This window comes from Bos javanicus, chromosome 16 (genome assembly GCF_032452875.1).
Source record: "Bos javanicus breed banteng chromosome 16, ARS-OSU_banteng_1.0, whole genome shotgun sequence".
Classification (NCBI taxonomy): Eukaryota; Metazoa; Chordata; class Mammalia; order Artiodactyla; family Bovidae; genus Bos; species Bos javanicus.
Genome location: NC_083883.1, coordinates 44,958,244 through 44,978,395, shown reverse-complemented (window position 1 = coordinate 44,978,395; position 20,152 = coordinate 44,958,244). Strand labels below are relative to the sequence as shown.

Genomic DNA, 20,152 nt, shown 5'->3' with positions numbered 1-20,152 from the left:
GCACAAGCTGGAATCAAGATTGCTGAGAGAAATATCAATAACCTCAGATATGCAGATGACACCACCCTTATGGCAGAAAGTGAAGAGGAACTAAAAAGCCTCTTGAAGAAAGTTAAAGAGGAGAGTGAAAAAGTTGGCTTAAAGCTCAACATTCAGAAAACTAAGATCATGGCATCTGATCCCATCACTTCATGGGAAATAGATGGGGAAACAGTGGAAACAGTGTCAGACTTTATTTTGGGGGGCTCCAAAATCCCTGCAGATGGTGACTGCAGCCATGAAATTAAAAGATGCTTACTCCTTGGAAGGAAAGTTATGACTAACCTAGATGGCATATTAAAAAACAGAGACATTACTTTGCCAACAAAGGTCCGTCTAGTCAAGGCTATGGTTTTTCCAGTGGTCATGTATGGATGTGAGAGGTGGACTGTGAAGAAACCTGAGCGCCGAAGAATTGATGCTTTTGAACTATGGTGTTGGAGAAGAATCTTGAGAGTCCCTTGGACTGCAAGGAGATCCAACCAGAACATCCTAAAGGAGATCAGCCCTGGGTGTTCTTCGGAAGGACTGATGCTAAAGCTGAAACTCCAGTACTTTGGCCACCTCATGCGAAAAGTTGACTCCTTGGAAAAGACTTTGATGCTGGGAGGGATTGGGGGCAGGAGGAGAAGGGGATGACAGAGGATGAGATGGCTGGATGGCATCACCGACTCGATGCACATGAGTTTGAGTGAACTCCGGGAGTTGGTGATGCACAGGGAGGCCTGGCATGCTGCGGTTCACTGGGTCGCAGAGTCGGACATGACTGAGCGACTGAACTGCACTGAACTGAAGTGACTTAGCACGCAGCACGCAGTGTCTTCAAGGTCACACGAGCATAGACAGAGATTTGAAGCTGTCTGGTGGAGACACGGCCATAGCCTGTTCTCCCACCCCTAAATCACTTCTTCTGGAGATTAAAAATTGGGGCCACCACGCCGCTCCTTCTACAGATGGAGAAATGCGAGGCCTAGGGAAGTCAAGTGATCAGTTCCAGGTCCCACGGCTTGTGCCAGAACCTGACGAGGAGCCAGCAACTCGGCTCCACAACACAACGACTTTCCTCGGCCCTCCCGTGTCCAGGAAGGCGGCCCGGCCCCTACGACGCACAAGAGATTGCAGAGACGCAGAAAAAGGCCCGCTCACTTTGCTCTTAAGACCAGCCCATCCACGCGAACCAGGGAAACATTTGAGAGGGGCCCGCCCGCTAACCCCTAACGACCCGAGCTAGGGGGCGTGGTCTCGCCTGCGCCTCCGCCTCCGCCGCCAGCTCCTGCTCAGCCCCACCGTGCGCGCCCCTCGCCCGGTCCTGCTGCGCGCGGGCGCGCGCGTCCTAGGCCCGGGGGGCGCCCCACTGCGCGCGCCCCTGGCCCGGCCCTACTGCGCGCGCGCGACCCACTGCGCGCGCGCCGAGGCCGCGGGGGTTTGACGCCCAGGCCCAGAGGGTCAGCCGCGCCTCCGGACACTGACGCGTCTCGGGTTGGGCCGGGACCGGGCGGTCGGGCTGGACTCGACCTCGCTCCCCCTCCCCCGCTCGCCGCCCCCGGCGTCGCTGGCGAAACCCGAGCGCGCGTTAGGCGCGGGGCCGCGTGACGCGCACCTGTCGGGGCTGGCCGCGCTGACGGAAGAGAATGCGCCGGGCCCCGACCTGGCCTGAGCCCGGCCAGCAGCACCGCACGGCACGCGCCGCCCCCGACGTTTCCCGGAGAAGCGGCCGGCTCTGACGGGCGTGATGAAGTAAGCTGCCTCCCCCGCTTTCTCTCCGGCTTCTTGGGCCGCAGGAGGAGTCTTTTACAGCCGGATGGCGGCTGCGCGCTCGCGCCCCTGCGAACCCGCAGGCCCCGGAGGCCAGCCCCGCGTCGCTGTAAAATCCTCAGGCGTTTGATTGGGAAGAGTCACCCCAGCCACCACCCACCCGCCCCAATTTCCTTCCCCGCGTTCCTTCCGCAAAATAAATTATTCACTTCCTGCTCCGCAGATGCCTTGGCGCGGCAGTGCTGCGTGGTGGCGGGTTGGCTGGAGGCAGCCAGGCCCCGTCGAGGCTGGTCCGGAGGGGCCAGCGGCGTCTCCTTTTCCTGGACTTTCTGGAATTCAGTTCAGTGAGAGGAGGAATTGGAGGCTCCCCGCCCCCCACTTCCCTTGGGGATCTGCTTAATCTTTGGCACTAGAGCCTAGGTTTCCATCAGCGTTTCAAATGCATCCATCCAATGAATGGTTTTCCAGAAGCAGACCTGTCTGGGTCTTTGAAAATCAGCTCACTCAAATTTGAGTGTTTAAACGGAAGTGAGAACTTCTGGAGAAGTCATAACCTGAAATTCCTTGCCCACCCACCCCACTGTCCCCAGGCATGCCTGTGGCTCCTGAAGGGTAGTCAAAACAGGAAACCTTCAAAGACTGGTTGTATTTTAAACTATGTTGTACACTAATTGGGGCTTCCCAGGTGGCTCAGTGGTGATGAATCCGCCTGCCAGTGCGGGAGACACAGGGTTTGATCCCTGGGTGGGGAAGATCCCCTGAAGGTGGAAATGGCAACCCACTCCAGTATTCTTGCCTAGGAAGTCCCATGGACAGAGGAACTTGGTGGGCTACTGTCCATGGGGTCACAAAAGAGTCAAGACACATTAGTTAGTACATACTCTATAGTGATGGATAGAGTGTTTGAGTTTAGGAGGCTAATCTTCTGGCAAGTTTTAGGAGCACCTGAGAGGAAAATGCTCAGTGTTTGGCATGAACAGAGCTCACTTTTAGGCAATGTTTTTTAATGTAACCCTTTCTTTGAAGTACATACCTGCTCAGCAGATAAACACTCCAGGCAGGCATTCAAGTTATTTTATTCGAAGACTAATAAAATTTACTATTGTGGGATGGTTTTAGGCTTGTGGGATGGTTTTAGGCTCTTTAAAGGGGAAACCGTCAAATCTGGGCAAAGGGAAACCAAGAGGCACCTTTGGTCATCTGTGGCCAATCCACTTCTCATTTTCTTAAAAAAATATTTATTTGACTGCATCAGGTCTTAGTTGAAGCATGCTGGATCTTTAGTCATGGCATGTGGGATCTAGTTCCCTGACCAGAGATGGAACTGTGGCCTTCTGCATTGGGAGTGTGGAGTCTTAGCCACTGGGCCACCAGGAAAGTCCCTACCCACTTCTCATTTTATTGATGGAATTTGAACAAGGCAAAATGTCATTGCTTGTTGCCAGATTTCACCATGGATTCTGCCAGTCCCTAACCCACAGGCAGAGCAGGAAGTCTGGTTTTGCTTTCTGTTGCCCTGAAATGGGAGCTGGGTGGCTCTTTGTCTAGGAGACCTTACCACCTTTACCTCCCAAAGTATTTTCACAGCCACCATCTGGGTTTTTTTTCTTTTGGCCAGACATTAAAACGAGGTGAATGCTCCCCATCTTGCAGCTGGAGAAAAGGCCCTGAATAGTTAGTGAAAGTCCCAGGGCTGCAGAGTTAGAGGATTACTCTATTGCTGTATTCTTTGGCCTGGATTATAAACCCCTTATGGGCTGGGGTGGAGACTTTTTTAACCATCTTAGGTTTATGCTGCTGTTGCTGCTTAGTTGCTAAGTCATGTCCAACTTATTGTGACCCCGTGGACTGTAGTTCACCAGGTTCCTCTGTCCATGGGATTTCCTAGGCAAGAATACTGGAGTGGGTTGCCATTTCCTTCTCCCGGGGATCTTCCTGACCCAGGGATTGAACCCACGTCTCCTGCACTGGCAGGCAGATTCTCTACTGCTGAGCCACCTGGGAAGCCCTCTCAGCTCGATAGCCCTTTGATTTTTCATCAGTATGACTGGAAGGTCATGAAGTTGTCAGTGAGCTGTTCCTTGGCATTTTTTCCTGCTGTGCGAAGTCATTTGGTTTCCCAGCAGTTCCAAGAGACAAGCAAGAAACGCCACTTTATTCATGATGCTCTTGGTTTAATAATGATAGTGGCTAACAGTTTTTGGACACTTACTATATGCCAAGCATTGTGCCAGGTGCTTTGTATGGATTGTCTACTTTTGTGCTTCTTATTGACTTGTTTTCCCACTTTGTGGTTGAGGTTGGTTAATTAGTTGTGTCCAACTCTGCAGTCCCATGGGCTACAGCATGCCAGGCTTCCCTGTCGTTTACCAACTACCAGAGCTTGATCAAACTCATGTCTGTCAAGTCAGTGATGCCATCCAACCATCTCATCCTCTGTCGTCCCCTTCTCCTCCTGCCTTCAGTCTTTCCCAGCATCAGGGCCTTTTCCAGTGAGTCAGTTCTTCACATCAGGTGGCCAGAGTATTGGAGCTTCAGCTTCAGCATCAGTCCTTCCAATTAATATTCAGGACTGATTTCCTTTAGGATTGACTGGGTTGATCTCCTTGCATTCCAAGGAACTCTCAAGAGTCTTCTGCAACACCACAGTTCAAAAGCATCAATTCTTTGGCGCTCAGCTTTCTTTATGGTCCAACTCACATCCATACATGACTATGGGAAAAACCATAGCTTTGACTAGACGGACCTTTGTTGGCAGAGTAATGTCTCTGCTTTTTAATATGATGTCTAGGTTGGTCATAGCTTTTCTTCCAAGGAACGAGCATCTTTTAATTTCATGGCTAAAGTGATTTTGGAGCCCAAGGAAATAGAGTCTGTCACTGTTTTCCATGGTTTCCCCATCTATTTGCAATGAAATGATGGGACCGGATGCCATGATCTTAGTTTTTTGAATGTTGAGTTTTAAGCCAGCTTCTTCACTCTCCTCTTTCACTTTCATCAAGAGGCTTTTCAATTCCTCTTTGCTTCTTGCCATAAGTGTGGTGTCATCTGCATATCTGAGGTTACTGATACTTCTCCCGGAAATCTTGATTCCAGCTTGTGCTTCATCCAGCCTGGCATTTCACGTGATGTCCTCTGCATATAAGTTAAATAAGCAGGGTGACCATATACAGCCTTGATGTACCCCTTTCCCAATTTGGAACCAGTCCATTGTTCCATGTCCATTTCTAACTGTCACTTCTTGACCTGCACACAGATTTCTCAGGAGGTAGGTAAGGTGGTCTGGTATTCCCATCTCTTGAAGAATTTTCCACTGTTGTGTTCCACATAGTTAATGGCTTTGGTGTAGTCATTAAAGCAGAAGTAGATGTTTTTCTGGAACTCTCTTTCTTTTTTGATGAACCAGCAGATGTTGGCAATTTGATCTCTGGTTCCTCTGCCTTTTCTAAATCCAGCTTGAACATCTGGAAGTTCTAGTTTCACGTACTGTTGAAGCCTGGCTTGGAGAATTTTGAGCATTACTTTACTAGCGTGTGAGATGAGTGCAGTTGTGCGGTAGCTTGAACATTCTTTGACATTGCCTTTCTTTGGGATTGGAATGAAAACTGACCTTTTCCAGTCCTGTGGCCAGTGCTGAGTTTCCCAAATTTGCAAGGATATTGAGTGCAGCACTTTCACAGCATCATCTTTTAGGATTTGAAATAGCTCAGCTGGAATTCCATCACCTCCACTAGCTTTGTTCATAGTGATGCTTTCTAAGGCCCACTTGACTGTGCATTCCAGGATGTCTGGCTCTGGATGGTGAGTGATCACACCATCATGGTTATCTGGGTCATAAAGATCTTTTTGTACAGTTCTTCTGTGTATTCTTGACATCTCTTCTTAATATCTAATGCTTCTGTTAGGTCCATACTGTTTCTGTCCTTTATCGTACCCATCTTTGCATGAAATGTTTCCTTGGTGTCTCTAATTTTCTTGAAGAGATCTCTAGTCTTTCCCATTCTGTTGTTTTCCTCTATTTTTTTGCATTGATCACTGAGGACGGCTTTCTTATTTCTCCTTGCTATTCTTTGGAACTCTGCATTCAGGTAGGTATATCTTTCCTTTTCTACTTTGCCTTTAGTTTCTCTTCTCCCATGCCTCTCATGTGACTTGGGGAAGGGGGCCATGGCGCCAGGACACCTCTGCAGAAGTCTCCCATGACACAGACACGGCCACAATCTGAAATGAGACAGATATCTAGCAGCACAAGTGTTCCACCTGTGGATGGCATCAGGCTTTGCCATGCATTAGTTCCTTTGGCCTAAGTATAACCTGTAGTTGAGGTTGGAAGAAGTTAAATAACTTATATAAGGTCACACAGCTACTAAATAGCTAAGATCTCAGAAACTAGCGTCTCCCCCCTCCCCCAGTAAGGGCCTTTCAGGTTTTAACAAAGCAACTCAGCCTTAAATACAGTGCGTCTGCCTGGAATGCGGGAGGCCCGGGTTTAATCCCTGGGTCCGGAAGATCCCCTGGAGAAGGAAATGGCAACCCACTCCAGTATTCTTGCCTGGAGAATCCCATGGAGGGAGGAGCCTGGTAGGCTACAGTCCATGGGGTCGCAAAGAGTCGGACACGACTGAGCGACTTCACTCACTCACATGTTGTCAGAAGTAAGGTGAGTGAATCACTGTTACAGTGGACATCAGGGCCAAGGGCATTTACAGCAGTTCATTGTCAGGGCAACCTGACCTCAGGAAGCAGAGCTGCTGACCAGCTTGGGTCACTTATGAGAGCATTTAGACCACTGTAATTCCAATCTTGGAAGGGAGCAGAATCTGTGTCCACTAAAACAGTGTTGTTATTGTTTTGTTTTTTTTAGTCTTTTTGGAAAATGTGTATTTATGTATTTATTTGACTACACTGGGTCTTAGCTGTGGCTTGCAGGATCTTCAGTCTTCATCTCAGCCTCCGAACTCTTGGTTGCAGCATGTGGGATCTAGTTTTCCTTCCAGGGGTGGAACCTGGGCCCCCTGCATTGGTACTGTGGAGTCTTAGCCACTCCACCATGGAAGTTCCTCTAAAACAGTGTTTTAAATTTGTCATTTGGGGTTGTAGTCACACATTTTTTTTTCTTACCACATTGCAGCAGGTTTAATAGTGGCCCCCAAAGGTGTGCCCAGTTTATAACCCCAGAACCTGCAAAGGTGACTTGATTGGAAAAATGGTCTTTGCACACATAATTGTGGATGTTTAGATGAGATCACCCTGGGTGTAGGGTGGGCCCTTGTTCGTTTGTGTTCAGTCGTGTCTGACTCTTTTTGACTCCATGGACTGTAGCTTGCCAGGCTCCCCTGTCCGTAGAATTTTCCAGGCAAGACAGCTGGAGTGGGTTGGTTTCCTACTGCATGTCACGCGTTTTAGAGGTAGGTGGGAAGGTGCCGGAAGTACACTGCCTGTATTCAAGTGCTGTCGCCTGTAAGCGCCTGACCCTCTGAGCTGTTTTATCTCTGTGCCCCTTAGTTTCCTGCTTCTCACTCTAGAAACGGGTATAGTGACAGTGCCTACCACGTGCTGCGCTGCGCTCAGTCACGTCCCACTCTTGGCGACCTTGTTCATGGACTGTAGTCCATCAGGCTCCTCTGTCTGTGGAATTTTCCAGGCAAGAATACTGGAGTGGGTTGCTGTTTCCTTCTCCAGGGAATCTTCCCAACCCAGGAATCGAACCCGCATCTCCTGTGTCTCCTGCCTTGGGAGGTGGATTCTTTACCACTGCACCGCCTGGGAAGCCACCTACCTCGTAAACTGTGGCAAGAATTAAATGATGTGACACGTGTGAAGCTCTTAGCCCAGGATTTTGCATTTAGTTAAGTGCTCTATAAATATTTCTTTTATTATTCATAGTATCATTTCAGATAGTGAGCTGCTGCTAATGTGTGCTGTGTCACAGTGCTTGAAGTCGCCATTAGAGATTCATCATCCACACAAGCCGCCCATACAGAGTCAACAGTGGTCTTGGGCAAATGGGGTTTATTTGTTCATTTAGCAAATGTTTATTGCGTACCTTCTGTGGGCCAGGCCCCGCTTTTTTAAAAAATTAATTAACTGATTGATTTTGGCTGTGCTGTGTCTTCAGTGCTGGGCGAGGGCCTTCTGTTGTTGCCGAGCACGAGCTCTAGAGAGAGAGGGCCCAGGAGTTGTGGAGCACAGGCTTAGTTGCCCTGCAGGCGTGTGGAATCTTCCCAGATCAGAGATGGAATCCTGTGTCACCTGCTTTGGCAGGCAGATTCCTATCCACTGTCCCACTAGGGAAGCCCCAGGCCTTGTTTTGGATACTGGAGATAGGCAGTGAACAAAACAGAAAAACCCATGTCCTCATAGGGACTTACTTATAGGATCTTGAGGGGAGGGGTGATAGATGATAAAATAAATCTGCTTATCATATGTAGGTATGTACTATGGGGAGACATAAAGCAGGGGATGAGATGAGGGTTGGAGGTTTACAGTTTTACACAGAGTCAGCTGAGAAAGCCTCACTGAGGTGACATTTCAGTAAAGAAATTAGTGAGGGAGTGAGCCACGTGGACATCTGCAGGGAAAAGTAGGTCAGGCAGCGAGAACAGCAAGTACAAGGGCCCTGGGGCAGGAGGATGGGTGGCTGGAGCCCAGAGAGGGACAGAGTGTAGGAGAAAAGATCAAAGAGGTAAGAGATGGAAGGCCAGAGTGTGTAGACCCTGCCGGCCACTGAACAGAAGGACGGGATCTGACCGATGCTGTAAACAGAGCACTCCGACTCCTGGGTTCAGGCAAAGATAGAAATGAGAGGCCAGGGAGGTGGCTTCACACAAAGGTGATGGTGGCTAGGACCAGAGTGGAGAGATGGAAGGCGGTGAGAATGGTGAGTAGCTGTATTCTAGGTAAATGTTGGTGATAGAAACCATAGGATTTGCTGTCAGATCGAATGCCCCAAGATCTCTGGCCTGAGCCCCTGGAAGAGGGGAGTTGCCATTTACTGAGGATGGGCGACCTGCGTTTGGAGCATTTGGGAGATAAGTCAATTTGTTTTGAACGTGGTACATCTTGTAGACATCCAGCTGTTGGTGTCACAGTCACAGTTGACTGTGTGAGACGGGAGTTTAGGGGGAGAAAGTCCAGACTAGAAATAGCAGCTTGGTGTACAGGCAGTTGTGTGTTGGTAGATGTTTAACAACCTCTGGAAGGGATGGCGGTTGGTGGCCAGGAGCCAGCTTGATAGCATTTGCCAACACCTGCCGCATAAATAAATGTTCCCACGCCAGCCAGTTTCAAGCACACCATTACAGAATATCTTCACCTTATAGATACCAGTCAATCCTAAAGGAAACCAACCCTGAATATTCATTGGAAGGACTGATGCTTAAGCTCCAATACTTTGGCTACCTGATGTGAAGAGCTGACTCTTTGGAAAAGACCCTGATGCTGGGAAAGATTGAAGGCAAAGGAAGAAGGGGGCAGCAGAGGATGAGATGGTTAGAGAGCCTCACTGACTCAATGGACATGAATTTGAGCAAACTACGAGAGAGAGTGGAGGACGGAACAGCCTAGTGTGCTGTAGTCCATAGGGTCGCAAAGAGTTGGGCACGACTTTGTGCCTGAACAATGACAGATGCAATAGATTAAATAATGTCAAGAGCAGAGATAATAGTAATATGAAGTAAATCAATTAGGGAGTATTGAGTGTTTAATATCTTTGTTTTTTAATATAGCTTATTTGATTCTAAATTCGTGTAATTCGGTTTTAATAGGGGCCGTGTTTAACAACTGACTTGACAAATTCCTGAAAATCTAGGAATTGAATCTCTCATGCAGATATGTGATGGCTCTCACATACCATTTGAATTGTTGGGACCAAATATTGACCCCCGAGGTGATGGTAATAAGGATTCTATGTGTTTAGCGGGGGAAATGGTCTCAGAGCTGATTTTGGGGTTCTGTCCCCTGTCTAGCCCCAGGTCACAGTTGACGATGACGGGTTTGACTCGCCTCCGCATGGGGGTGTCTGTGCAGAAGGCCCAGAGCACGGAGGGGAGTGTGGGAAGCACACTGGAGCTGGTGAGTGGAGAGGGGACCAGCACATCCCTTTGTGCTTCAGCAAAAACTCCTCTTCACTTTGAACCTTTATTTCACTCCCACATGCTCTTGTAAAAAATACCAAGCTCATGAGCTGTGATTTGAAGAAAATTCCTCTTCCCCCTGCGTGGAAATAGAAGGCAGAGGTCAAAAGTGTGGATGTGGCACCAGGGAAGGGACAGAGTGCCAACAGCTGCTGGCATCCACCTCCCGGCTCCTTTCTCCCGCCCCTTGCCTGCTGGGGCCAGAGGGTCAGAGCTGCTTCCTCGTGTGGTTTCCCAGAACCGGCTTTGCCATCTGAGTGCCCGCCCAGGCCAGGGCTGTGCTGAGACTGGTCCTGGGTGTGCCCCACGTCTGCCTCTCTTGCTTGGGAACCCCACTTCTGGCCCATACCCTGTGGCTGGCCACGTCCGTGCTCGCAGCTTTGGGGATGTTAGCAGAGCCGCACTTTAAAAGGTGAGTCTCCCAGGAGGCCCAGTAGGAACCCCTCACCCTGGAGCTGGGGGCAGCGAGAGGTGCCCTTGACTTTGGACGTGGGCCGGCCAGTCCCGACTCTTGGATGAACCTGTCACACCCTGGAAGAAGCCTCTGCCACACCTCACTTTGTAGCAAGGTGGGAGCTAGTGGTAAAGAACTCGCCTGCTTAAAGCAGGAGACGTAAGAGACGTGGGTTCGATCCCTGGGTTGGGAAGATCCCCTGGAGGAGGGCATGACAACCCACTCCAGTATTCTTGCCTGGAGAGTTCCATGGGCAGAGGAGCCTGGCAGGGTCTGGTCCATAGGGTCAAAAAGAGGTGGACACAACTGAAGTGACTTAGCACGCACGAACGTGCATGCTGCTGGCAAGTATTTAGAATAATAATTGTAAATGAGATCACATCCTCTACACACTGAAGTTAGAGCTTCAGGGAGCTTGGTCTTTTAACTTCTGAGTGACTCTCAGTTATCAGTTCCATGCTTCCTACTTCAGTCCTGTATTTCCTGGCCTAAACTGCCTTCAGAAAGGTGATGGCCATCTCCTGTGTAATAGAGAGGTTATCTCCTTTCCTTGGAAAACAGTTTACTGGGAGGAAAGTGCTGTCAAGCTCCTCTAGCTGCCTCTCTTCACAGGTGGGGAAACTGCAGTTCCCAGCAAGGAACATGCAAGTTCAAGGTTACAAGGTGTTTAGATTCTTCTGTGTACTAATCACCACGTGTTCCAGTCCACAGTTGAATACACTGTCCTCCTGTCCTGGAGTGGCTCATACATTGCACTCATGGTTTTCTTATTTATTAATTAAACATAGATGCAGTTGATAGTAGGATTGGGCGTTGGAATGCCACTTCCGTGTTTTTTGGCCAAGTTCAAGTATATAATCTTAGGAGAGTATTTCTCAGCCCATTGCTCTCAGAGGAGGCAAGGAAGCAGGAGAAAGGTTTTCAGAAAATCCTTCAGAAGGAGAGGCTTACAGCCTGAGAGCGGTTTAGGCCACAGGTGGCCGTGGAGCCTCGATCCCTGTTACCTCTTCTCCAGGGGCTGGGAGCCTGGTCTTGACTTTGATGTAATTGGACTTCTGGGAGCCTGTTTATTCCTCTGTCGGGGCAACAGAGAGGACATCTGTATACCCGTATACCCTCCTTCTCAGGGGGTAAGGGCAAGCAGGGGGGTGTTACATAGACGTCTGGGCGTGTCCTGTACTGTCTGCAGGGCTGGGCTCTGGAGCTCCCGAGAGGAGGGGGCAGCACAGGTTTTCCTGCAGCTGCAGCAACCTGATGCCATGCTGGGCAGGGGCAGGGGGCACTGTACATAATTAACTTAGCATTTGCCTTTTGTTTTGTTGGGTTTGTGCGTGTGTATGTGTATGCATGCAGTGTGTATGTGCTCAGTCATGTCTGACTCTTTGCAACCCCATGGACTGTAGCCCACCAGGTTCCTCTGTCCATGAGATTTCCTAGGCAAGAATACTGGAGTCGGTTGCCATTTCCTCCTCCAGAAGATGTTCCCTACCCAGGGATCAAACTTGGGTCTCTTTCATTGGCAGTTGGATTCTTTACCACTGTGCCACCTGGGAAACCAATATATATATATACATTGGGCTTACTGGGTCTTCTGGAGATGGGTATGGCAACCTACTCCAGTATTCTTGCCTAGAGAATTCCGTGGACAGAGGAGCTGGCGAGCTACAGTCCATGGGGTCACACAGAGCCGGACAAGACTGAAGCGACTGAGCATGCACACAGGCACTGGGTCTTAGTTGTGACATGTGGGATCTAGTTCCCTGATCAGGGATCTAACCCAGGCCCCCTGCTTTGAGAGTGAGGAGTCTTAGCCACTGAATCACCAGGGAAGTCCCTAATTTCGCATTTGTATAGGGTTTTTGTCACTGGTATCATCTCAGCTAGTCTTCGCAAACCTCCATTTAGTTTGGGGGATGTTAGCCCGTTTGATAGGTGAGGACTGACGAGGTGACTTGATTGGACCACACAAAGCTCAGACATGGCCTTAAGCCCAGGTCCTCTGACTCAAAGGCCACCTTCCTCCATTCAACTTGGGGAGTCATTTCACACAGCACCTGGGGCCTCGGGCTCTGGAACTGGACAGTGGACTTGGCCTGCTGTCTGCTCATCTGTGAAATGGGATCCTTGCAGGACTCCTTCCCAGCGCTGTGTGGAGGGAAGGTTGAGAATGTGCATTTACATCGTCTGGCACACACTGACTGCTAGGTAGATGTCAGGCATTATTAGTCTCGAGGTCATTAGTAACCAGGTTTTGCAGGGGGATGGGTCTATCGCCAGCGTTCAAGGTGGCTTTGAAATGCCCATGTGTGCGCCTGCCCTGGGCCCACTGGGGTCAGAAGTTCACTGCCCTGGTGAAGGCAGTAGGAGGCAGAAATGTGCGTTTTGAGGGGACTTCCCTGTAGAATCTGCCTACAGTGCCAGAGACCCGGGTTTGATTCCTGGGTCAGGGAAGATCCCCTGGAGGAGGGCATGGCAGCCCACTCCAGTATTCTTGCCTGGAGAATTCCACGGACAGAGGAGTGGCAGGCTACAGTCCATGGGGTTGCAAAGAGTCAGACATGATGGAAGCAACTTAACACACATAACACACGTGCATTTTGAACAGCCCTGCAGCCGAATCATCCTGATGCTCCCATCTGACACTGGCCCTGACTCGGCTTCACCACTCAGCATTCCAGACCCTGCTTCTCACAGTGGGCTCTTGGCACCTTAGGCCCCATCTCCAGACCCTCTGCCCCAGAGTCTGCATTTTTGATAGAGTTCTCCAAGAGATTCATAAGCACACGTATAAGCACACTGAAGTTTGAGAAACACTGTTAAGGTTAAAAGACATGGTAATAAGAAAACCAAGCATTCAGGACTGCTCCCCTCCTGACTCATTTAGGAAAGAGTTGTTCCCTGGTTGTTTAGCAACCACAGAGTAAGCAGCCGTGTTGCAATAACTGATATTTCTGATGTGTATTTGTTTAAAGGAGGCTGGGGACGTAAGCAAGAGATAAGGCATCTAACCTGAGCTCTGGGAGCCCAGAGAGGGCTGATCAGAGAGGACTGCAGCAGACTTCAGAGTCAGAACAGGGTTAAATGGAGGCCCGGGGGTCGGCTCAGGTTTTCTGCTGTCTCCTGGGGTGGGCGTAGCAGTGCTGGCCCTCAGAGCTCCCTCACCTGCCACAACAGGCCCGTCCAGACCTCTGGCTGCCCGTGTACGATCAGGAGCTCCGAGACGCAGCTGCCAGCTGGCTGCTTCTCCTTTTCCAGGCTGTTACGTGGGCTTCAGATTTCTCTCTGCCTCTTTCCCGCACTGACCTTGCAGCTTTTCCTTCTCTCCAGACAGGGGTGGTTTGCCAGTTAAGAAGGAAGTGCTTGACAAGCAAGGGATCGGGATCGGAAAGCAGGCAAAGAAAGCTGAATGGCCCCTTGGTCCAAATTTGGGCACAAGTGCCTATAATGGACAGTGAAGAGGAGGCTGGGGGTGCCGCACGTGTGGCCCCGTGGTCCTTCAGTTAGACCTCCCATGACAGGAAGCTCTGGTGCCTGTAGATTCTGGTGCAGATGCTGTTGCTGGGTCCTCATCTTGGTTTGGCCACTAACCGAGGCCATGTTGGAGATGAATCTCAAGAGAGGTGGGGAAAGAAGGAAAGGGCAGATTGAGGGGAGAGGTCTGATGTCAGAGTGGGGGCAGATCTGGTCCTTCAATATAGCAGATAGTGTTGGGGTGAGGGGATTTTCAGAATTCCTTCTGTCTCTTTAAAACTCAATTTCCCCAGTGCCTCATTGTTGAAGACTGTGTTAACCCTTTATTGGGAGAACACCTGCCGTATAATTGTGCCAAGCCAGTTATCCTCGTTTCTTCTTCAGTCCTTCCACACCCCAGGCTGGGCCCCAGGCCCCTGGCCTAGGTCTGAGAGCCGTGTCACATTCCTCCCAATTCCTTCTGTCTTTCCTTCAAAGCACTGGCCTTGGCAGGGATTTGGAGAATGGGAGAGCCAGGGAGTAAGAATTGAACCTATCCAGCTCTACAGCCTCAGTCTGAGCAGAAGCCCAGAGAAAGCAAATCCTCTGGTGCATCAGTGACCGGTCTGGGGCCTCGCCTTTCCTGCATCTCAGCTGCTTCAGATGAGACTGAAAACTAGCCAATAAGTTAGACTAACCTCAGGGAGACCGTAGTGTGTAATTCCTGCCCATTAGCCCTGGAGCCAAGGAGCCAGATGCCTGCCCAGCTTCCCCCCCTTTCTCACCACAGGACTTTCACCTGCCTGAGCCTCAGCTTGTCTGTCTCTAGAAGTGGGGGACCGTGATAGTACTCCTTCACTGGTTCTTTTTTTCTGTAATATTTCTTTATTTGGCTGCGCTGGGTCCTAGTTGTGGCACATGCGATCTGCGTTACAGCGTGCAGGAGTTTTAGTTGCATCATGTGACCTCTTAGTTGCAATGTGTGGGATCTGGTGCACTGATTAATAATCGAACCTGGGCCTCCTGCAGTGGTAGCTCAGAGTCTTAGCCACTGGACCACCAGGGAAGTCCCCCCTCTACTGGTTCTTTGCAAGACTCTTGTCTGGATTCAGGGAAATCTGATGCACAGAAGTATTTAGCTCAGTGTTTGGCACATGCCAGCATTCAGTGTTTGCTGCTATTAACATACACTATAATGTATGCTAACCCATTCTAGTCCCATAATGATCGTTACCACTTATTTAGTGCTTAATAGGTGGTAGGCATTGTCCAAGACCTTCTCAGCAGTCAGTCATTTTCTCCTTTTAACAGCCCTCTGATGTAGGTACCATGAATACCCTCATTTCTGATGAGGAAACTGAGGTACAGAGAAGTTAAATAATTGTTCAAGGTCTCAGTTGGTTCCAGAATCCGAGTTTTTGATCACAGTGCGGCAGCAATGATTAGTGGTCATTTTGTGGACTTCCCTGGCAGTCTGTGGCTAAGACTCTGTGCTCCCAGTGCAAGGGGGATGGGTTCTGTCCCTGGTCAGGGAAGATCCTGCACGCCGAGTGGCGAAAAAAAAAAAATGTTAGTGGTCATTTTGTGCTTGGAGCCCAATAGATATGGGAAGAGCCGACAGAGAAGTGACGGGGCACGATGTCCCCCCATCTCCAGGTCGTCATCTAAGACCATGGCCTGCTGCTCTGACGGCCCCGGCCACCCGTGCTTGTGGACGAGACTGGTGTTGGTCGTAGAGTGGACGGCTCCAAGCACACGACCACGCTGGGGCCTCCCTGGGGGCTGCCGCTCCTGCACAGAACGGCCCCCCTCCAGCGAGTGGCGTTATCTCTGCTTACAGGGTAGGCTCCCGGCCCACTGGCTGCCTGGCACAGAAGCCAGGCTGTGAGGAGGGAGAGGGAAGCTGTGCAACTGAAACATTTTCTTGCGAAACAGGTGGCTGTTCTTGCCAGGCAGGAAATGTTTGATAACCTAGGAATGTGTTCCCCCGCAACATCGCAGCCACCAAGCCATGTCTGATCCTTCCTCGTGGCTTCTCTGTCTTTCCTAGGCGCCCAGGCGTCTGGAAGATGCTCATGGCGGCTATGTGCGTGGCCCTGCTCAGCGGCTTGCAAGCCCAGGATCTCCCCAGACAGGTCTCCATCATCCTGCTGGGAGCCACCGGGGACCTGGCCAGAAAGTACCTGTGGCAGGGCCTGTTCCATCTGTACTTGGAGGAGGTGGGGAAGGGCCACCATTTTCGCTTCCACGGGACTGCCCTGACGAGCACCGAGCAGGGCCAGGAGGTCATCGCCAAGGTCCTGGAGTCCCTGTCCTGCCCTGGGGATATGGCCTCGGGTCACTGTGCTGAACTAAAGGCTCAGTTCCAGCAGCTGAGTGAGTACCGCCAGCTGAAGACGCCCGAGGACTACCTGGCCCTGAGCAAGGACATTGAGGCCCAGGTTGAGCACGAAGGCCTCTGGGAGACTGGCCGAATTTTCTACCTCTCGGTGCCGCCCTTTGCCTACGTGGACATCGCCCGCAATATCAACAGCAGCTGCCGGCCAGGCCCCGGTGCCTGGCTGCGCGTTGTGCTCGAGAAACCCTTTGGCCATGACCTCCACTCCGCCCAACAGCTGGCCACAGAACTGGGGAGCTTTTTCCAGGAAGAGGAGATGTACCGGGTGGACCATTACCTGGGCAAGCAGGTGAGCCGCAGCCTGGAGCCTACAGGGTGAAGGGAGCTGGGGTAGGTAAGACGCCGTCCTCAGGGCAGCACCACTGACTGTGGAATTGGCCCCAAAGGCATTGTGAGATCTGGGCTCCCATGGTCATCTTGACTCTGGGCAGGAGGCGAGTGGCAACGGCAGGACTGCTTGGCCCTTGTCCATGCATCCTGTTCTTTTGTGTGTCATGGCTTCTGTTTCCCAGCCTGGCCCCGTGTTCTGTACTGAGGGGGCCCTGAGAGGGCCCGGCTTTTGGGTGGGCATGCTGTGAGAATTAGAATTAACCATGTTACTCCGCACCCATCTGCCTTTTCTCAATACCTTTTCCTTTCCGGGTTCTGTTTTGAGCCAGAAGCCTGGTAATGAGATCTTAAAACAGGATAGGGACTCTTTGAGTCCTTGCTTCTCATCCAGGCCCTGTGGTGAAGCAAGGGGCTGGCCTCCTGGGTGAGGCTGGTCAGCTGGCCAGTTCAATCTGAACAGACCCTCAGGGCCCCTCAGGACACTTCTTCCTGGAAACCAGAGCAGAAAACACACAAGCACGTGTGTTCTCTGGCCCTGACCAGGCCATGGGCCCAGGGCCACATGGGGGTCACCATGTTCCATGGGGGTTGGAGCTGCAGTGTTCCAAAGATAAGCCCTTAGACCAGTGCCTGTCCTGGTAGGTTTTCACTTGTTTAGGGGAAAATTAGGAAAAAAAAAATACTGGATGGTATTCAATTTGAAACTTTTCTTGCTCCATTTTTAGTGTTAAAATAACTTTCTTTATTAAAAATGGATGGTAACAGAAGATCAGTTCAGTTCAGTCTCTCAAGTCGTGTCTGACTCTTTGTGACCCCATGGACTGCAACATGCCAGGCTTCCCTGTCCATCACCAACTCCCGGAGCTTGCTCAAACTCATGTCCATCAAGTTGGTGATGCCATCCAACCATCTCATCCTCTGTTGTCCCCTTCTCCTCCTGCCTTCAATCTTTCCCAGCATCAGGGTCTTTTCCGGTGAGTCAGTTCTTCCCATCAGGTGGCCAAAGTATTGGAGTTTCAGCTTCAGCATCAATCCTTCCAATGAATATTCAGGACTGATCTCCTTTAAGGTTGACTAATTGGATCTCCTTACAGTCCCAGGGACTCTCAAGAGTCTTCTCCAACACCACGGTTCAGAAGCATCAATAGAAGGTAGAGAATCTTAAATGTTTTCTTTCTTGGCAAAGAAAAAAAAAAAAAAAGGCTGCTAACCCTGTGGAGGTCACTGAGAGGTTCTCGAGTCCTTACTGGGCTGTGAAGGCCTGGCATCTGGGGACTGTTGCTTTGAGAGTGTCTCCTCTGAGCGGGATAGAGAGGTTGCGGGCCCTTCCGTGGGGTCGGGATTCCCTCTTGGTTCCAGGAGAAGCCCACAGCTCTGCAGTCTTCCTCCCTGGCAGGTAGTGGCCCAGATCCTGCCTTTCCGAGACCAGAACCGTGCAGCCCTGGACGGCCTCTGGAACCGGCACCACGTGGAGCGGGTGGAGATCGTCATGAAGGAGACACTGGACGCGGAAGGTGCGTGAGCGTCCCTGCCCTGCATCAGTGGTTTGGCATCGGCCCACAGGGCTGGAGGGCCTACCTGGCCCCTGCGTCGGGGCCAGTGCTGCGTGCGTGCACGCTCAGTCACTAAGTCGTGTCCAACTCTTTTGAGACCCCATGGACTGTAGCCCGCCAGGCTCCTCTGTCCATTAGATTTTCCAGGCAAGAATATTGGAGTGGGTTGCCATTTTCTCCTCCAGTGCTTGCTTAGAGAGAAGATTTTGCTGGTGTGCAGTCTCCTTTCAGAGCCTGTGTGTGCCCAGTTCTGTGCCATGCTATACCCCAGGGTGCCCGCAGGCAAGCCCCGGATGGTGACAGCTGCCCTAAGGGAGCATGTAGTTGGATTATGTAGACTTGGCCCAGGCACTGAAAACGCTGGCTGGCAGTAAACCCTGGGAGGTAAGCTGGCTTCCTTGCTGAGTGTGGTGGAGACCATCAGCGTGCAGGGCTCCCAGGCTTCTGCTTACAGCAGCGGCCCCCTCTGCTTTCATCTTGAGTGTCAACCACAGCAGCTGTGGCCCCTTGAGCCCTGGCTTTCTGTGACTCCCATCACATCTCATGAGCATTGGCTGTATGTGTTCAGAGCTTTGACTCTTTTACCCCAATGATAAAAGCTAATTCTTACCGTGTCCTGAGGCCCTAGTAGCCAAATGGGAAGGGCGCTATTATTAGCCTCCACCTACGGATGAGGTTTGGTGATGAGCCCAAGGTCATGGCCGGATATGGTGTAGCCAGGTCCCGGTCCAGGCAGTCTGGCTCCGGCCCCGGGCTCTGCACCATTGCAGCCAGCTCATCCCCTAACTGCGTGCTGCAGCCCTAGGCCACTGTCCCACCCATTGGTGTGGGCCTGGGCAGAAAGGTGGGCCCCAGATCCCTTGGTCCTGGATGGGGCCCAGGAGGTCTGTGTCTCTTTTCCACTCTGTTCCTCCCCTCAGCATTCTCCCCTTTCCCCTTTGAAGTGTGTTTAGTGCTAGAAGCTCTCGGTGGGTGTGGGGGGGGGTTTCAGGGATGGGGACCCAGCTGCCTGCTGTCCCCTGATGCCTCATGGGTTCACCTGGGGATATATATCAGGACAGACTCCAGAATGAATATTGCAGGTGGTGCTGTCAGGGCCAGGTGGGAGGAACAGTGGGCTAGGGTACCAGACAGGAGCCAGCCTCCAGGGTCCCTGCCGTCCTGAAGAGGAGCTGGGCTTCTCTGTCTGGAACCTGTGTGAGAAAAAGTTGCCCTCCTCACTGCAGTGGGCCTTCATGGCTCTCCTCAAGCCTTCTGGATTTCCTCTCCTGTCCTCAGCAGGGACTCAGGCTGTGGGTTTCCTCCTGAGACCTGTGTGTGCCTCCTGTCCTGGTAGGAGTGAGGGCTGGGCCGTGCCCTGGCTTCATCCGCAGAGAGATGACCTACAGATCTGGTGCCAAGCACCTGGCTGGGGGCGGGTGGGAGCCAGTCCCTCTCTGCCTGGATGTGACACTGGGTCTCCTCTCCTCCCCCATTTCTGGCAGCCCCTTCCCCAGTCCTACCCCGTGATGTCTGGAGTCACCAATTGGTGTTGTTGCTTCTTATTTTTTCCACCCTGCCACATCATTCTTCTCAGGGTTGTTCAATCACTAAGTCCTGTCTGACTCTTTTTGACCCCGTGGACTGCAGCACACGAGGCTTCCCTTTCCTTCACTATCTGCCAGAGTTAGTTCAAACTCATGTGCATTGAGTTGGTGATGCTATCCAACCATCTCATCCTCTGTTATCCCCTTCTGCTCCTGCCTTCAATCTTTCCCAGCATCAGGGTCTTTTCCTATGAGTCATCTCTTCGCATCAGGTGGCCAAAGTGTTGGAACCATCCTTCTTGATATTTGATGTCATTTGTAGAATCTATATGAAGCCAGGAGCTGGGCAAAGGCCCTTCCTTGCAAAGGTACCTTTGAATGTCAGAGAAAGGAAAGCAGAAAGGAAGACAGAAAGGTAGGCCGAGGCCTGAGCAGATCTGTTAGCCGTGGCAAGCCCATGGCAGGGAGAATCTTGGGTTTGGCTGCTAGTATGACGGCTGAGGTTTAGAGCG

At 51.2% G+C, this 20,152-nt stretch overlaps 1 protein-coding gene across 4 annotated transcripts in view; it reads left to right on the top strand.

Moving 5' to 3' along the window:
* Positions 1-1,300: 1,300 nt before the first annotated feature.
* Positions 1,301-20,152, top strand: part of LOC133227823 (SPRY domain-containing SOCS box protein 1) — a 134,493-nt gene continuing 115,641 nt past the window's right edge. The window contains exons 1-3 of one of the 4 annotated variants that reach the window (XM_061382825.1): positions 1,301-1,776; positions 15,884-16,520; positions 17,958-18,075. In XM_061382825.1, the coding sequence (XP_061238809.1) occupies positions 1,772-1,776; positions 15,884-16,520; positions 17,958-18,075 (760 nt within the window). In that variant the 5' untranslated portion in view covers positions 1,301-1,771. Of the gene's footprint in view, positions 1,777-7,441; positions 10,342-15,883; positions 16,521-17,957; positions 18,076-20,152 lie in introns of those variants that run through there. The other 3 variants (XM_061382826.1, XM_061382824.1, XM_061382827.1) reach the window with 3 other exon arrangements.